General features: G+C 34.1%; 1 protein-coding gene across 1 annotated transcript in view; it reads right to left on the bottom strand.

Moving 5' to 3' along the window:
• LOC107747105 (protein diaphanous homolog 1-like) overlaps window positions 1–15,519 on the bottom strand; it is a 135,910-nt gene that overhangs the window by 94,671 nt on the left and 25,720 nt on the right. The window contains exons 2-11 of the mRNA XM_016561530.1: window positions 12,293–12,319; window positions 10,388–10,543; window positions 9,912–10,013; window positions 8,199–8,329; window positions 8,035–8,118; window positions 6,507–6,576; window positions 6,284–6,423; window positions 6,069–6,072; window positions 4,724–4,842; window positions 2,970–3,086 (exon numbers count right to left, since the gene is read on the bottom strand). Coding sequence (XP_016417016.1) covers window positions 2,970–3,086; window positions 4,724–4,842; window positions 6,069–6,072; window positions 6,284–6,423; window positions 6,507–6,576; window positions 8,035–8,118; window positions 8,199–8,329; window positions 9,912–10,013; window positions 10,388–10,543; window positions 12,293–12,319 — 950 coding nt within the window. The remainder of the gene's footprint in view (window positions 1–2,969; window positions 3,087–4,723; window positions 4,843–6,068; window positions 6,073–6,283; window positions 6,424–6,506; window positions 6,577–8,034; window positions 8,119–8,198; window positions 8,330–9,911; window positions 10,014–10,387; window positions 10,544–12,292; window positions 12,320–15,519) is intronic.

The following is a 15,519-nucleotide window of genomic DNA, read 5'->3' as shown; positions in this document are numbered from 1 at the left end:
ACACACACACACACACACACACACACACACACACAGAGAGAGAGGCTCAGGACAGACACAGGCTCTCCAATTTCCTGCCTGTCGGATCACATTGAGCAGACAAGGAACAAGCAACAATTCTGACATCTTGAAAGCGTTTACAAACCACCACACACGCACAAACGCACACACTCTTTCTCCATCTGTCTGTGTCTTTTCACACTCCCACCAGCTCTTTTCTGTTCTCTCTGTGTGTGTGTGTGTGTGTGTATGAAAGGCTGTCTGTTTAAGAGAGAATAAGAGTGTGTGTGTGGGTGACTTAAGATGTGCAGGTTAGAGAAACAGAAATCAAAGAAATGTGTCTTTTCTGGGCTGCAATCATTTCTCTGCCAAGAAAACCTTTAAATGCACACACTATGTGTGTGTGTGTGTGTGTGTGTATACATGCTTGTGTGTGTCTGCTAGTTAATTGAAGCGGGGGTGTCATACAGTGGCTGGGTTCTTATTTAGAGCCGGTCGCCGTCGGCAACCGCATCCGCCTCCTGCTGCCCATCAATCAAACGTCTCCTCGTCTCTGATTGCATCCATCTCTCCTGTTTCCTTACTTTATCCATAAACTCAAACTCATTCACGAGAATAACTACGATCGTCTTTTAAAGTGACAGTTCAACAAAAAAGAATCATTATGCCTCATTTTGTTCCAAACCTGTAAGACTTTTTTCTTTTGTGTTACATAAAAGGAAAACTGAAAAGACTGTACTGGTTGCTCTTTTTCATGCTGTTATAATGAACAGAGACTGATGTAAAAGCATCTGGACAGCAGTCCATATGACTCATGCAGTGAAAACAGAAAATACTAACTAAACACAAGTTATAATAACTGAAAATCTTCACCTCCAGTAAGGTTTGATTGAATTGATCTGGTTTTCACTGACTCAATGATCTAATTCACAACCAAATGAAGCAAAATTGTGAACCAAATCAACCGATTCACTGAAAAGATCCAAATCAGACAAAAACACTTTTACAAATTGGACATCAGTACTTAGGAATGCACAGAGATTTTCTTTGAAAAACAGCTTAATGCTGGTCAGTTCCTCATATAAAGCTATCATATGACTTCAGAAGATGTGTAATATAGGACCTGAGTTGTATGAAATATTTTTATAGTGCTTTTGTATACTTTTTTGGGGGCTTAAAAGTTTCTTTGTTCATTGTAATTGCATAAGTCTTTTTCTTCTTTTGTGTTCCACAGAAGTCAGTCATACAGGTTTGGAGCAACACAAGGGCTGTGAAAATGCATTGTTGTTGTTGTTAACTAGAACTAAAACTATTAAAAACCATTTTCACTCATTAAAATAAAATAAAATAAAAACTTAAATGAAAATTAGAAATGTTGCCTAACTGAAACGAGTTGAAATTGAAGCACAACAATGACTAAAACTGAAGTTAAAATAAACGAACTAGAAATATTTTAAATCAATAAACATGCAAAAGCACATAACAAAATTACTACTTAGAATTAAAATGGAAATATATAAACAGAAAACTAAATCAAAATATTAATAAATACTATAATAGCATATAAATAATACTAAAATAATACTGTCACAATTCTCTATTTTTGGTTGTGCTATCGCTTTAAATCATTCCCTGACTCTCCTTTGGCTACGTTCAAACAGTCAGTGTTTGGGATTGACTGTATTTACTATCAGATGTGACTCTTAAATTGTCCTGTACACACTACTGGAGCAGATCCAATAATGTCTGTACAGACGGGACACTGAAATCAGTCCTCTTCTCTAACTCAGTTACACCTGTAACCTCAGCGACAATTAAACTAAATAAAGACATTAGCGCAGTTCTCAACCTAGTGACCCGCCTACAGCTGGCCACTCAAACGCTGCTGGGTTAAGCAGATAAAGAGTAGAATTACACAACCTTCCAAGATGCCTCGTTTCGATTAAATTCATCCTTCATGAGGAAGACAATCCCTGAGAACAGTAAAATTATTATCTAAGATAACTTATGAAGAGAGAAAAGTGTTCATTATATTTCATTCAATAATGGAAAGTATCAATATTATTTGTGTGATATGTATTTTTATGCCCAAGTAGCACAGTAACCAGCTTTATGGGAATCAATAGAGTTGAGTCTTGCGTACTTTGTGTTAAGTATCACTGGGATACTATTTTAGGTTTTGTTAATATTCTGAAGTAGATTTTATTTTAATTTTAGTAAAAAAAAGTTTATTTTATTGCATGCTTTTGTCATTTTTTTTTAGAATTTCTATATAGTTTTTCTTACATTTTATTTATTAGTTTATTTATATTAGTACTTCAACAAACTAAATGAAAACAAGAAATGTTGCCTTGGCTGCCTAGCTGAAGTAAAAATCAATTAATGTTCAAAGTAAAAAATCTATTAATGTTTTAACCGTTTTATTTCAAGCAATGAAAATGTTTCCTTACAGTTTTAGCTATCGATAATAACCCTGGTGAACAGCACAATGTTTATGTTGCCTATGTAGGGTTCAGAATCAGTCACTTATGAGGTTCAATTTCATGTATTACGTTGCCTATGTAGACAGCAGACAGATAGAGAGCTTTTGTATTGCGGCTGACCCCTGTGTATTCTGTCTGGTTGTGTTTTTTTTATTCAATTCATTTTTTTCTTCCCTTCATTCACCTATCCAAACTTTGGACAGGTGTTTTTCTTGCTTTGCAACCACACAATAACCTCACTTTCTGCCATTTTACATAACCTGAGAGCGGCTGACAGCTGTAACCTCAGTGACTGACAGTCAAATAACCTCTCAAGCTCACGCTTATATATATGCAAGTCAGCGATATGACAGCCAAGATGTCAACCACCGTTTCATCAATACAACACGCATCGACAGCATCAGCTCACTCGAAATTCAATAGTGACTTCTGAAGTTTTCAGACAGGGTGAAAGGTCACTGCAGGGTGAAGGGTGAGCGCTCATACCTGGACATGTAGTCGTTTCGCACCAGTAGCAGGTGCTGCAGCAGAGACAGGAAGAGAGGTTCAGCTTTAGAGTCCTTCACTGTGTTCATCAAGATCTGGAAGACTTCAGTCATATCAGTGACAGAGTTAAAGAACGACAACAAAAACTCATCAAACAGTTACGTCTAATGTAGTTTACTCTCCATAACTGAAAATACATCTGTCCAGTGTTTTTGTCATTAGTAAAAAAAAAAAAACCTATTTAAAAAAAAAAAAAAAAAAAAAAAAAATTCTAATAGACAATGCTGAAATAAAATAAAATATTTGATGAAAATTAGAAATGCTGCCTGGGGTATTAAGTTAAGTTTCTGCTGAAGTAGTAAAATCATTTAAAATTCTAAAACTGAATTAAAAATAAACGAAAATCATTTAAAAATATTTTTAAAACACATTAAAAATGGCAAATGCACATAAAACTACTACAAATGAAATGCAAACTTATTCAGAATAGCAATAAACGCTGATTATTTATAATAAATAACACTAAAATAATACCTGCAGTGAATATTATATGAATTTTTATTTTAATGAGATAACTATATTTCATTCAGCTCCACTGTGATCATTTCTAAGACTATAAAATGATGCAACTTTCAAATAAATTTCAATTAAATTATTTTTTTCTTGCCGTTTATCTTTTGTGAATGATTGATTTAGACTGGTTGTGACAAACACACAAAATCCAGCCTAGAATTTCTGACGCCATCCGGTGGACAAAACATGAAAATGAGATTTAAAAATCTATTCAAAAAGGCCATATTCTCAGGGGTGCACATAAGTTTTTTCAGCCTGGTTCTCATAAGAGCGCCTGAAGTTTCGGTTTGGTCCTCACACTGCACATAGTAAATATAACTATACAAAATAATAAATTAATAATAGTGATAATAATAATAATAATAATATTATTGCACTTTATTTAGTTTTCTTTTTAATAAAATAATAAAGTGTGATAATACTATTATATTTTAAAATAAAAAGGGTGTATTAATTAAAAGTACAATTATTTTTATAGTAAACTTAAAATAAAATGCTAACATTTACTTTTTTTTTTCTTTAATATATGAATTTTCATCATTTTCTAACTTAAAATCAGCAAGTATATGCACTGCCGACTGAAGAGCACCAGTGAATGAAATGTCGCAGTTTTGCATTGTGTTTTGAAAACGGCAGTGGATAGCCTAGACTTATGCTTTTTCAACTCATTAGCACATTAAAAGAAACTCCAGGACCTGAAATGGGTGTCAGATAAGGGAGACATACAAAATGTGCAGTGTTGGGGGGCGCTCAGGACCAGGGTTGAGAAACACTGTTATAGAGTATTACAGTTTGTCGATCTAAAATGGTAATTGTGCATTAACAGCTGTCAAATGAGCGGTCTGAACTTATTTACACAGCACATTTTTTTATTTTGGCCACGCATGCGCACCTGCGTACCACTTATGTGCACCCCTGCATATTCTACACTTCTTTATATTTTGTATTCATAGCCCTGCTCTATAGAGTGTAAACTATGAGGCTCTGTGAGCTGAAGGATCGTCTCAGCTTGTAATAATGATTCTGCACTTTTGAGACACCTGGTGGCCAGTTTCTGAACTACAATCACATGCAGGAAAACAAAATCTACAAAGTAAATAAGTCTACAAAGCCCAGCGTTGAACACAGGGCTCTTCAAAAAGTGTCTCAGACAGATGATTAAAGTCAGCAGTGAAGGATATTCCATCTCAAGACGGACATCGTCCAACCGTGAGCGAAGATCTTCAGAGTCTTCATCAGCCTGCTCTTCAAACACCTGCAACTGAACCTTGAGCTCCTCGTTCTCAATCGACCTCACCTCCTACACACACACACACACATACAGATGGAGAACTTAAGTGAAACTGAAATTTTGATTGTGCCATTATATAAATCAGTGATGAGTTAGACAGCAACAAGATGTGATGAACTAAGTAAAACAAACACTAAATGATTGTTGGACACATTATACAGTGCGTATACATACTGTGAGGTTATTTTAGTATAATTGAGATACTATTATAGATTTTCTTAATATTTTGAAATTTTATTTTTATATTTTCAGTTTTAATTTGAAAGTTTTAGCAATTTTGTTGTGTGCTATTGTCATATTTTTTTAGTTTTTTTTTTTAAAGTCAACATAGTTTTTTTTTTTTTTAGTTTTTTTTTTTAAAGTTTTGGTTCACAACAAAATTACTAAAACATCAAAGGGATAGTTCACCCAAAAATGAAAATTCTGTAATTAATTACTCACCCTCATGCCGTTAGGGGTTTGTAACGCTCATTTGTTTTCATGTTTTAAGTGTGAAATGATTGGCTTTGTTGTTTTTACATTTTTTTATATGTCTTTATATACATGTTTCTCATTTTCATTTTAGTTTAAGTGTTAATTTTGTGTGTGCATTTTTACTAGATTTTAATTTTTCTATATAACTTAAATTAATTTTTAGTAATTATAGTATTCAAACTTATTTCAGTATTTTCATGATGTTTCATAATGTCGAATATTTGCATTTTATTATATTCCATCTTTACTTCAAATACCAAAAACAACGTGAAAATGTGAAAGAGGAATTATCAGTCGGCTAAAAATGTTACCATAAAAAAAATGTTAATTTAAATTAAATTATTATGTGTGTGTGTAAATATTTCTTAAATATATACAGTACATGTTTGTGAATATATATATACACACAGACGCGTGTGTGTGTATTTATAAATACATATAAATATACACAGTACACACACATATTACATTAAAGCAAACTTTTATTTTGGATGCGATTAATTGTGATCAAATCAATTTGACAGCACTAAACTATACAGTAAACTTAAAAAAAACTATATAGACATTAAAAAATGAAGAAAAAAAATACTAAAACATTAACTGCAATTAAAATGAAAACAAAAATATAAAAATAAAATTCATACTAAACTTTAAACAAAAGCATAATAGTGTATTTATGATACTAAAATAACATTGATGACCAATTTTTAAACAAACACTAGTTTTATTTGTTAAATACTTGTGCAAACCTATTGTCTTACATCTCTATATGCTACATTAAAGAGATCAATAGTGACAGGACCGTATTAATGATTTTATTGATCCTAAAGGACTGTTGCTATGGTAACTTCCTCAGGTGAACATGATTTCTGTTCTTGGGTGTCTAATTAGTACTTGATGAGCTTGTGTGGCTATTGAAACGCCATTTGAACACACTGTATGTGAACACTGCTTTTGCTTTCAGCTTCACACTCACGTGTTTCCTGGACGCTCGAGGATACAGATAGCGGACAGCAGTTTGACTACATCCACCATCATGTGCGGGACTTTTGGATTGATGGATCGGACCAGGAGAGGGATTCCGTCTTCTGACGTCAGCATGGCATTAAGACCGTGCTGAGAGAGAGACAGACAGACAGACAGATGTTAATAACAGTTTCCACAGTCTGTATTCAGTATGAGCTCATATCTGTTCTGACCTTGTTGTTCATGAAGGCTTTGAGACATCGAATGATCTCATGTTGACATTTAACACCAATCCCAGCATTCCTGTGAAAAACAGAGAGTGAGAGAGACAAATTACATCATCATGTGCTTGAGGTGCATTTTCAAATCATGGATAGTTGAGATCCTGGATGCTGATTGGCCAATACATTAACATTAGTATAAAAATACTACCTTATTAATCCAACTGTATTATATCTGATGAGCAAATTTTAAAGCCTCTAAATGATCAACATTATCAAAACTTTGCTGAAAAACCTGCTGCACACAATTTACTAAATGCCTTCCATCATCTGATTGATAGTTTAGACTGTATAGATTTAAAGTCCTATATGTATAATTATACAAACGTCCACCTTCAGCTCGTGCTTCATGTGTCTTTCTGCTGTCAAATCTTTACTGATTTTTATAAAGTAACCTATAGCTTCACTTGATTATCCAGACATAATTTATGAAAAATCACGAGTATCAAATATGATCATCAGTTCTTTGAGGAATGTTTATTTGTATGTATATTAAGCATATAAGCACATTTACAGTAATACAATGGAGGTCTGTTGGGCAAGATGTTCTGGAGGATTTAGAAGCAGAAATATGATATTCATCAGTATAAATTTGTTCGTATTTATATGTTTATCTCTCAATCATCATTATCTGGCATTGCATTATATGCTTTGATCATCAAATTAATCATTTAAATCTCATCTATTACGTATTATTGGAGATACATGTAAGTATCTGCTATACTGTTACAAAGATCTCATTGATTTACATTACAATCAGAATTTCATATTTTTTGTTCATATACAGTGGGTACGGAAAGTATTCAGACCCCCTTAAATTTTTCACTCTTTGTTATATTGCAGCCATTTGCTAAAATCATTTAAGTTAATTTTTTTTCCTCATTAATGTACACACAGCACCCCTCTGTCAATATGGGGTGCTGTGTGTACATTAATGAGGGAAAAAAATTAACTTAAATGATTTTAGCAAATGGCTGCAATATAACAAAGAGTGAAAAATTTAAGGGGGTCTGAATACTTTCCGTACCCACTGTAAATATCAGCATCTGCACCAAATTGTATATTTTTACTCAGTTTGGGCCTTGAATAAAATTGAGGTGTTTTTTCCTTCATATTCTCACTATATCATGATATATGAGCCGTAATGTATCAGATAAGATACTCAAAAAACACATATGCAAACTTTTTTTAGATTTGTTTTAATATTTTGTCTAAAGATCAATAAACCGTTCAATTAAAAATAATTAGATTTTTCTGACTATTATGTCATATGTCAGGCTTTACAGGGTTACGTGTCTAAAAGAACCCTTTAGTTATAACTATATTTACAACGGCATCTTAAGTTTATATTACAGCTCTAAATGTGAATGAAATATTGGTTTAAAAAGTAGTTAAAAGTTTCCCTCAATAAAGAATCACTCTCATATAAGATCTAGAAAATGAACGTGTGTGTGTGTGTGTCACTGTATTTATGTCATACAAAGGTTCGTCTCTCTCGTCTTGGAGTTTCCTCAGGAACGTCAGAAGCAAAGCCAAACCCTCGGCTCCAAACGTCTGGACCCAACTGAAACACACATACAACCATCAGCTGATATTAGACACATAGAAACGCTTCAATGCAAGTGTCTGTGTGTGTGTGTGTACCTGACGGGGTTGTTGTTCAATGACACACGCAGTGACTCCAGGCAGCTCAGTAACTGTGTGTCTCTCAGATCGGTCTTCAGTTCCTGGATATACACCAACGCTGACTTCGAGCTCTCCTTCTGACTCTTACCCTAAACACACAGAGGGTCAAATGAGTTTACGATATGATCAGGCAGAGCTGGGTAGATTACTTGAAAATTGTAATTCGTTACGGATTCCAAATTACATGCCAAAAATGTAAGTTTGTAATGTAATCCATTACATTACACATTCCAGGTAATATACTCGGATTACTTTTAGATTACTTTTGACCTAACTCACTTGTCACATTGATTTAAATAGGATAATCTTGTACCATATTGATATAAAAATACAAAAAGAAAGAAAATATATTCAATTCGTTGAAATTAACAACATAAATTAAAAAAAATATATATAATAATTTTAAAATAACATAAAAATAAATAAAACACTTCCTAAAAAAATGAATTATTTTATTTGTTTACCTGCATGCCATGTGACCATTAGCCAACGTCAGAGAACCGTGAACATGCAAATGTGATACTTAATTATTCAATATTTATTTTCAAATCTCAGGGGTACTTTAAGTAAATATATTAGATGAAAGATGTTCAGATGACAAAAAAAGTTTGGGAATGCCTGCATTACATGTAAATAAGAAATAATGTGAATTTGTGCCTTTTAATGTTTGAAAGACAAATGCCTTCTACTGATCTCTGTGTGAATGTCCACAAAAGACTTTCTGAGTGTATATAAGTGGTAGGATATTTTAGAAAGGAACATTTAAAAAGATGAAAAAGAGGAATTAGGAGAATTGATAAATTATGAATAATTTATTGATATTGCATGAATAATATGTAATCATGTAATCCCAAAAAAAGTAACTGTAGTCTGATTACGAGCATTTTAAAATGTAATTTAATCTAATTACAAGTACTTAATTTTCCCATCAGGGTAACGTGACAGTCACGACTCGTGCAGCTGTAAGGTTTTCTTTTTCTTTTGTTTTTACTCGCGATCTTTACAACACGCATTACATTACGTATTTCATGGCACACTCGTTTTATGCGTATTTGGCGCCACCTAGTGTTGTGGGTGTATTATTGACATGTCAAAGTCTAGACCCTGAATATAAGACGACCGCGTTTTTTCAGATGTATTTCCAAGAAAAAAACATAGTCTTATATTCGGGTCAATACGGTATTACATAAATGTGTCCTGATATTATTTTATCTGTGTTGGTCTGACTGAGTAAATATTAGACAAGTAAAAAATAAATAAATAAAAATTATCCTAGTAAAACAATTTCAAACTAGTCCTGTGGCAATAGAATGAAATGTCAGCGCTAAGAAATCAGATTATGATCCAGATGAAGAGCAGCATGAACCACATCCTGTGTGTGTGACAGGAAGAGTGTGAAACCACCACAGGAAGAGCACCTGATCATGTTCATCACCTTTGAGATTCACCGATGGATTCAGATTCAGACAGAATATGTGTGAGATTTAACACACACACACACACACACACACACTGGACATCAAAGCTGGGACTGAAAGAGTGTGTTTACAGCAGTAGATGCGTGTAACTTATTATATGACGATATACATATAAATCACTTAATGTATGAAATAAACAACTGAGACTAAACTTTGACAGACAGACAGACGGCCGGACAGAGTATGTTCTTACAGCCTTGGAGGTGTGCAGGTACTGAGACACCATCTCTCTCTTGATGATGATATCCTTCTTCCTCAGCGGCTGCTGCTTCTCCTCATTCAGGTTCATATCCACCTACAGACAGTAATAAATTAATAGATCCAACCAAAAAGTGAAATTAATAGATATGCCAAAAAGTGTTGACCCCAATAACTGTTAGGTATATTTTAAACCAGGCAAACAAACACACACACACACACACACACACACTCAAAAGTGTCAGAAATTAAATATTATTAAATATTATAACCTAACCCTAATCCAAACCATAACCCTAACAGAAAACTTACTGCATTTTTACAATTCTAAAAAATCTTTCCTTACCGATTTTATAAATGGGAATGGGCCCAAAATGAGGTTTATGGAGATTTTGTCAGGTTTAGCTCACTTATGGGTACAAATTTGTTCCCAAAATATGGTTAAGCAGGTACACACACACACACACTCACCAGCATCTGCTCAAACAGCTCCAGCACAGACTCATCTGACAGCTCGTTCAGCGAGGCGCTCTGGGACGGCACTTCATACTGGGCAGCTGACAAGTGTCTGTTTCCCATCGTGCCTCCCTTCTCCTTCTTCGTCCGCATGCTGGTGAAGCGCTCCAGCTGACACAGGGTCAAAGGTCAAAGGTCAAAGCTCAGACAGACCACAGCACAAACACACAGGAGGATTTTACACTCTGCATCTTGTTAATCACTGCATGTTCAGAATGACATACTAACATCCTACATGCACAGTTTGCGAAATTTTTGTATGCATGGACTCAAATGTCCTACTGGCAAAGATGCGAAATATAATCAGAACTCAACAAAAAAAATCTCAGAATGCAATGTGCAGTAAACAGTACGCTAGTATTTCATTCTGAACAGAGAAACAGAGTTTAATTGACAGAACATGCTCTGCTGGGAACAGTAAACTGAAATCATCTCAAATTTAATTATCTTTATATTTTTATCTCATCAAGTCTGTCAATCAACAAGAACAAAAGGCGTCTGAGGAAATTCCAGATCAATCCTGTAATCCGGCTCTTCTAAGCAATCTTTTCAAGAAGAGACGAGAGTAAAGCAGCAGAAAAATCTAAGATACTTACATCCTCCATCACATTCAATCCTGAACAACAGCATCTTTATCTTTGTTATAAAGCCTGATATTCTAAATCTATCTATCTATCTATCTATCATTTGTCCTATGATAATCTCATATTTCTTTCAACAATTTACACAACATTGAACAACATCAATTCATCATGAATTATTATATATTATTTTTTTAGTTCATATTATTAAAATGTATTCATTTCTAAAATAAATGAATAGATCCCAAAATATTTCTCATTATTTAAAAAAAAAAAAAAAATCATATTTAATAAATTAACAGATTTGTAAAATATTGTTGATCCAAATAACCCATTTGAATACATTTGAATCCGGGCAAAGAAAAAAACTTTTACTGAGAAAAAAAAAAAAAAAAGAAGTAACTAAAATAAAAATGTAACTGAAGTTTTAAAAAGTAAATTAGTAAATAATTTGCGAGAACATAAATAAATATTGTTAGTAAATAAAGCAAGCTAATTAGTTAATGAATGAATCCTGATATTATTATTTTTCATTATTTAAAAAAAAAAAAAAAATCATATTTAATAAATTAACAGATTTGTAAAATATTTTTGATCCAAATAACCCATTTGAATACATTTGAATCCGGGCAAAGAAAAAAACTTTTACTGAGAAAAAAAAAAAAAGAAGAAGTAACTAAAATAAAAATGTAACTGAAGTTTTAAAAAGTAAATTAGTAAATAATTTGCGAGAACATAAATAAATATTGTTAGTAAATAAAGCAAGCTAATTAGTTAATGAATGAATCCTGATATTATTTCATCTGTATTGGTCTGACTGGGTCAATATTGGAGAAAAAAAATATTTGAAACTATATTCTATAAGCACTATACATGCTGCTTAATATTTATATTTTTAGCAGCTGTTCTCTTATTTTACAAATTCTTGTGTAGACGTTCCTCATTTCATGATCCTGCTGACAAATATGAATTCATAGCCATTTGGTTTCATGAAAACGCTTCCTCTCGCTGTGACAGGAGTGAGTGAGTGTGTGGGCGTCACTGAACACTGACGTCAGATCAGTTTCTGCTGTCAGCAGGACAGGACACAGAAACACTGATCTGAGGTCAGCTGTGATCAGACGGGTGACGGCGGACGCGAGGAAAAGTGTGCGCTACAGACACATGGTGAGGGGTGAAAGGTTAAAGGTCATGGGGACAGTGGTGTTACATGGAGGTGAGGGGACAGAGAGACGGGGAAGAACGTTAAAACACACAGAACACACGCGTGTGCACCTACCTCGTCAGGAATCAGCCGTTTGAGAGTCTGTACAGGAGCAGGAAAGAGAAAAATCAACACTAAATACAGAGAAAGACAACCAAACACAGTCAGAGAGAGAGAGAGTGTGAGGAAAACAGGTGGGAAAGAGAGAGAGTAGGAAAAGCAAACAGAAAGAGGAGGGGAAAGACATCATGGGCCATAAACTAATCAGAATCCATTTCAAAACTATATCAATACAATATGATTTTGATAGTATTTTTTAAGACACAGAAAAATCACACTTTTTAATCAAAGACATTTTCATTTCACATTTTCTAAACACTAGAAACTGCTGCTGTTAAATGGAGATTATAAGGTAGGGCTGCACAGTTTGAGGAAAAGATCTAATAGCGATTTTTCTGAGAAAAAAAACTGCTTTCTGTGCTTGTTTGCAGGGCTTATTATTATTATTATTATTATTATTAATAATAATAATAAAAATAAAATAATAATAATTTATTATTATTATTATTATTATTATTACAAATATTAAATGTACTACAAAAATAAAGGAAACATTACTATTACTACTATACTACCTATTATTAAAATACACTATATATAATATATATATATATAATTAAATCACAGCCTTTGCCATTTTAGAATTGCAACAATCCATATCAGGTTTCCGGTTTTATTAATCAAGCAGCCCTAATTGTAGGTTACTGTGTGATGATAATATTAAATAAATCAATGTTGCACAAGCATATTCCTGCCACACGAGGGCAGTGCAGATCAGCAAACACACAGCAGCGCATCACTTCGTCTTCCCAGGAAATCAACAGTGTCTGCTTATCTGACAGGCGTTTCTATGGTGACCCAACAAAACAATGCAGATTCTCCAAATGTTACTTCAGAATCTGTGAGTGAGAAGGATGGAATGCGATAAGAGACACGACCTTTGACCTCACAAAACAAAACCAGCAGAGATCACATGCCCTGTGCGCAGAAATGTCACAGGTATGTGTACATCAGATCTTCATATCGCCACAGAGATAAAGAAATATCAAAATATCAATTCAATTCAAATAGCTTTATTGGCATGACAAAAAAAATAAACAAACAAATAAATGTAAATAAATATAGATATAAATAAATACCACAAAATATCTGTTGAAATACCACTTTTTATTCCTTTAAAATCATGGATTTTATGCAGTTATTTTATGCACTACAGATATGTATTGTTAATGGAACTTGTTTATTTGCACAATTACTATTTTCATTTCATTATTTTTATTTTCACTTTTCACTATTTCTCACTGTACACATCTATGCTGGAAACACTGATACTGCCAATGTAGTTTTGTCATGCCAATCAAGAAAAAATTTAATAAAATCAAAAATAAAATCAAAATTAAAAATAATAAAAATAAAATGTAAAATGTAAGATAATAAAACAAAACATCACAGAATGCAAAGTGCCCACTGATCCACCCACTTCACCAGCTGTCAATCAAATGTCACAAACTCTAGATAAACGCGTGTGGAGTGATCATCGTCCCAAAACTCACTCAACCTCTTTCCTCCTGCTCTCAGATACAACTCTCTCTCTCTGTGTATGTGTGTGTGTGTGTGTGTGTGTGTGTGTATGTATATATGGTCAAACAAAACGCATACTTTAAAAATATTCTCTCAATTACTCAGAAACACACTTAAACTCATTTGTTAGATCACATTTATGAATTAAAGTGCTACAACCTTGTGCGGGAACGGCAGGGGCAGAAGCACAAAACTCACTCTTACACTCACACTCTCACAGACTCTCTCTCTCTCACACACACACACATACTAATAGCAGGCCCAGACAGGAGGAGGACAGCGTGAAGGTACACAGGACCAACAAATTCCACACGTTTATTAGCCCCGGGTCTGGTGGACCCGAACATCCTGTATGTAATATAAATGTGTAGGGGGGGGTGTACAGTGTGTGGTCATTGAAAATTTTTTCTAAGTTCTTCACAGAAAATGAGCCAAGGCCACTGAGTCTGAGTTTGAAAAAATATATATATAATTTTTCTTTTGATAAAAAATGAAAATGGGTCCCACAGACCTGAACACCATACAAGGGCTAATAAATGAACATGCATAACTTTGTGAATGAAGGATGTTTAAGAGACTTGATTAAATTTATGTGTCTCATGCTTTTTAAATCTTTCTGATATAACAGCCTCTGCTGAAATGTCAGCTGGCCAATCAGAGCAGACTGCGCTTGTCAAAGGAGGGGGCTTTGTAGAAAACGAAGCGTTTGAGAGAGGCGGGGCATAGAGGACCTACAATAATGTACAGTATTTGAAAAATAATGTGTTTTTTGAACATTAAAGCATGTCAACATATTCTGTTACACCAAATACACAAAATAAAGATCTTTAAAATAGCATCATATGACCCCTTTAAAAAGTAGTGATCAACTAATATATCGGCTAATATTTGGCATTTTTCAAATATCGGTATATTTGAAACAGTGCTTACATTCTCCTTCTTCATTGTTTGCTGTAGCTGTTTAACAGTTCTGTCTAATACGGATAGAAGTCTGTCTAATAAAGGAATTAAAAGGTATACAAAAAAGTATTATAATGATTGATTTTATATTATTAGTAATAGAAAGGCAATCATTATAATAAGGGCTGGGTATCGAGTTCGATACTTTTTAGGCACCGACCGAATTGCCTCGATACCATCGAGTATCGAAAAACGTCTCGTCGTTCGATACCAAATTTCAATACCTAAGGGGTTAATCTCATCAATGTCAGTGAGCCAATAAGTCTGCAGCACTAGTGTTCAACTAGAAGCGGCGCAGATCGATCAGTGTTTCGACATCCGCGAGAGAGAATCTAAAGCATACGGAGCAGTCTGCTCTCTATAGCTCTCGTGGTACTGTAATACACCGATCGGACTGCACAGTCGGTCTGCGTCAAGTCGAACACACCTACTAGTTTACACCGGTTACACTCAGAGATGTGGTTCACACGTGAGGCTGTAGTGTGAATGCGTCCCAGCCCCCTTAGATGTAAGGCTACATTTACACTGGTGCATTTATGTTTTAAAATGAAAACGATCCTCGTCATAATGGCGTTCCACTGCATTTCAAGCCGGCTTTCCACTATCTCCGACAAACGACAAGCGACAGACCGGTCATTCAGTCATTCATTTCCAATGGAGAGTAGCATGGGAGCTGTGTCGAGTTCCGATCATAAGCAGAT

This window comes from Sinocyclocheilus rhinocerous, unplaced genomic scaffold (assembly GCF_001515625.1).
Source record: "Sinocyclocheilus rhinocerous isolate Xijiao unplaced genomic scaffold, SAMN03320098_v1.1 scaffold168, whole genome shotgun sequence".
NCBI classification, from domain to species: Eukaryota; Metazoa; Chordata; class Actinopteri; order Cypriniformes; family Cyprinidae; genus Sinocyclocheilus; species Sinocyclocheilus rhinocerous.
Note: the sequence above shows the minus strand (reverse complement) of the source record. Positions and strands in the feature narration are given on the sequence as shown.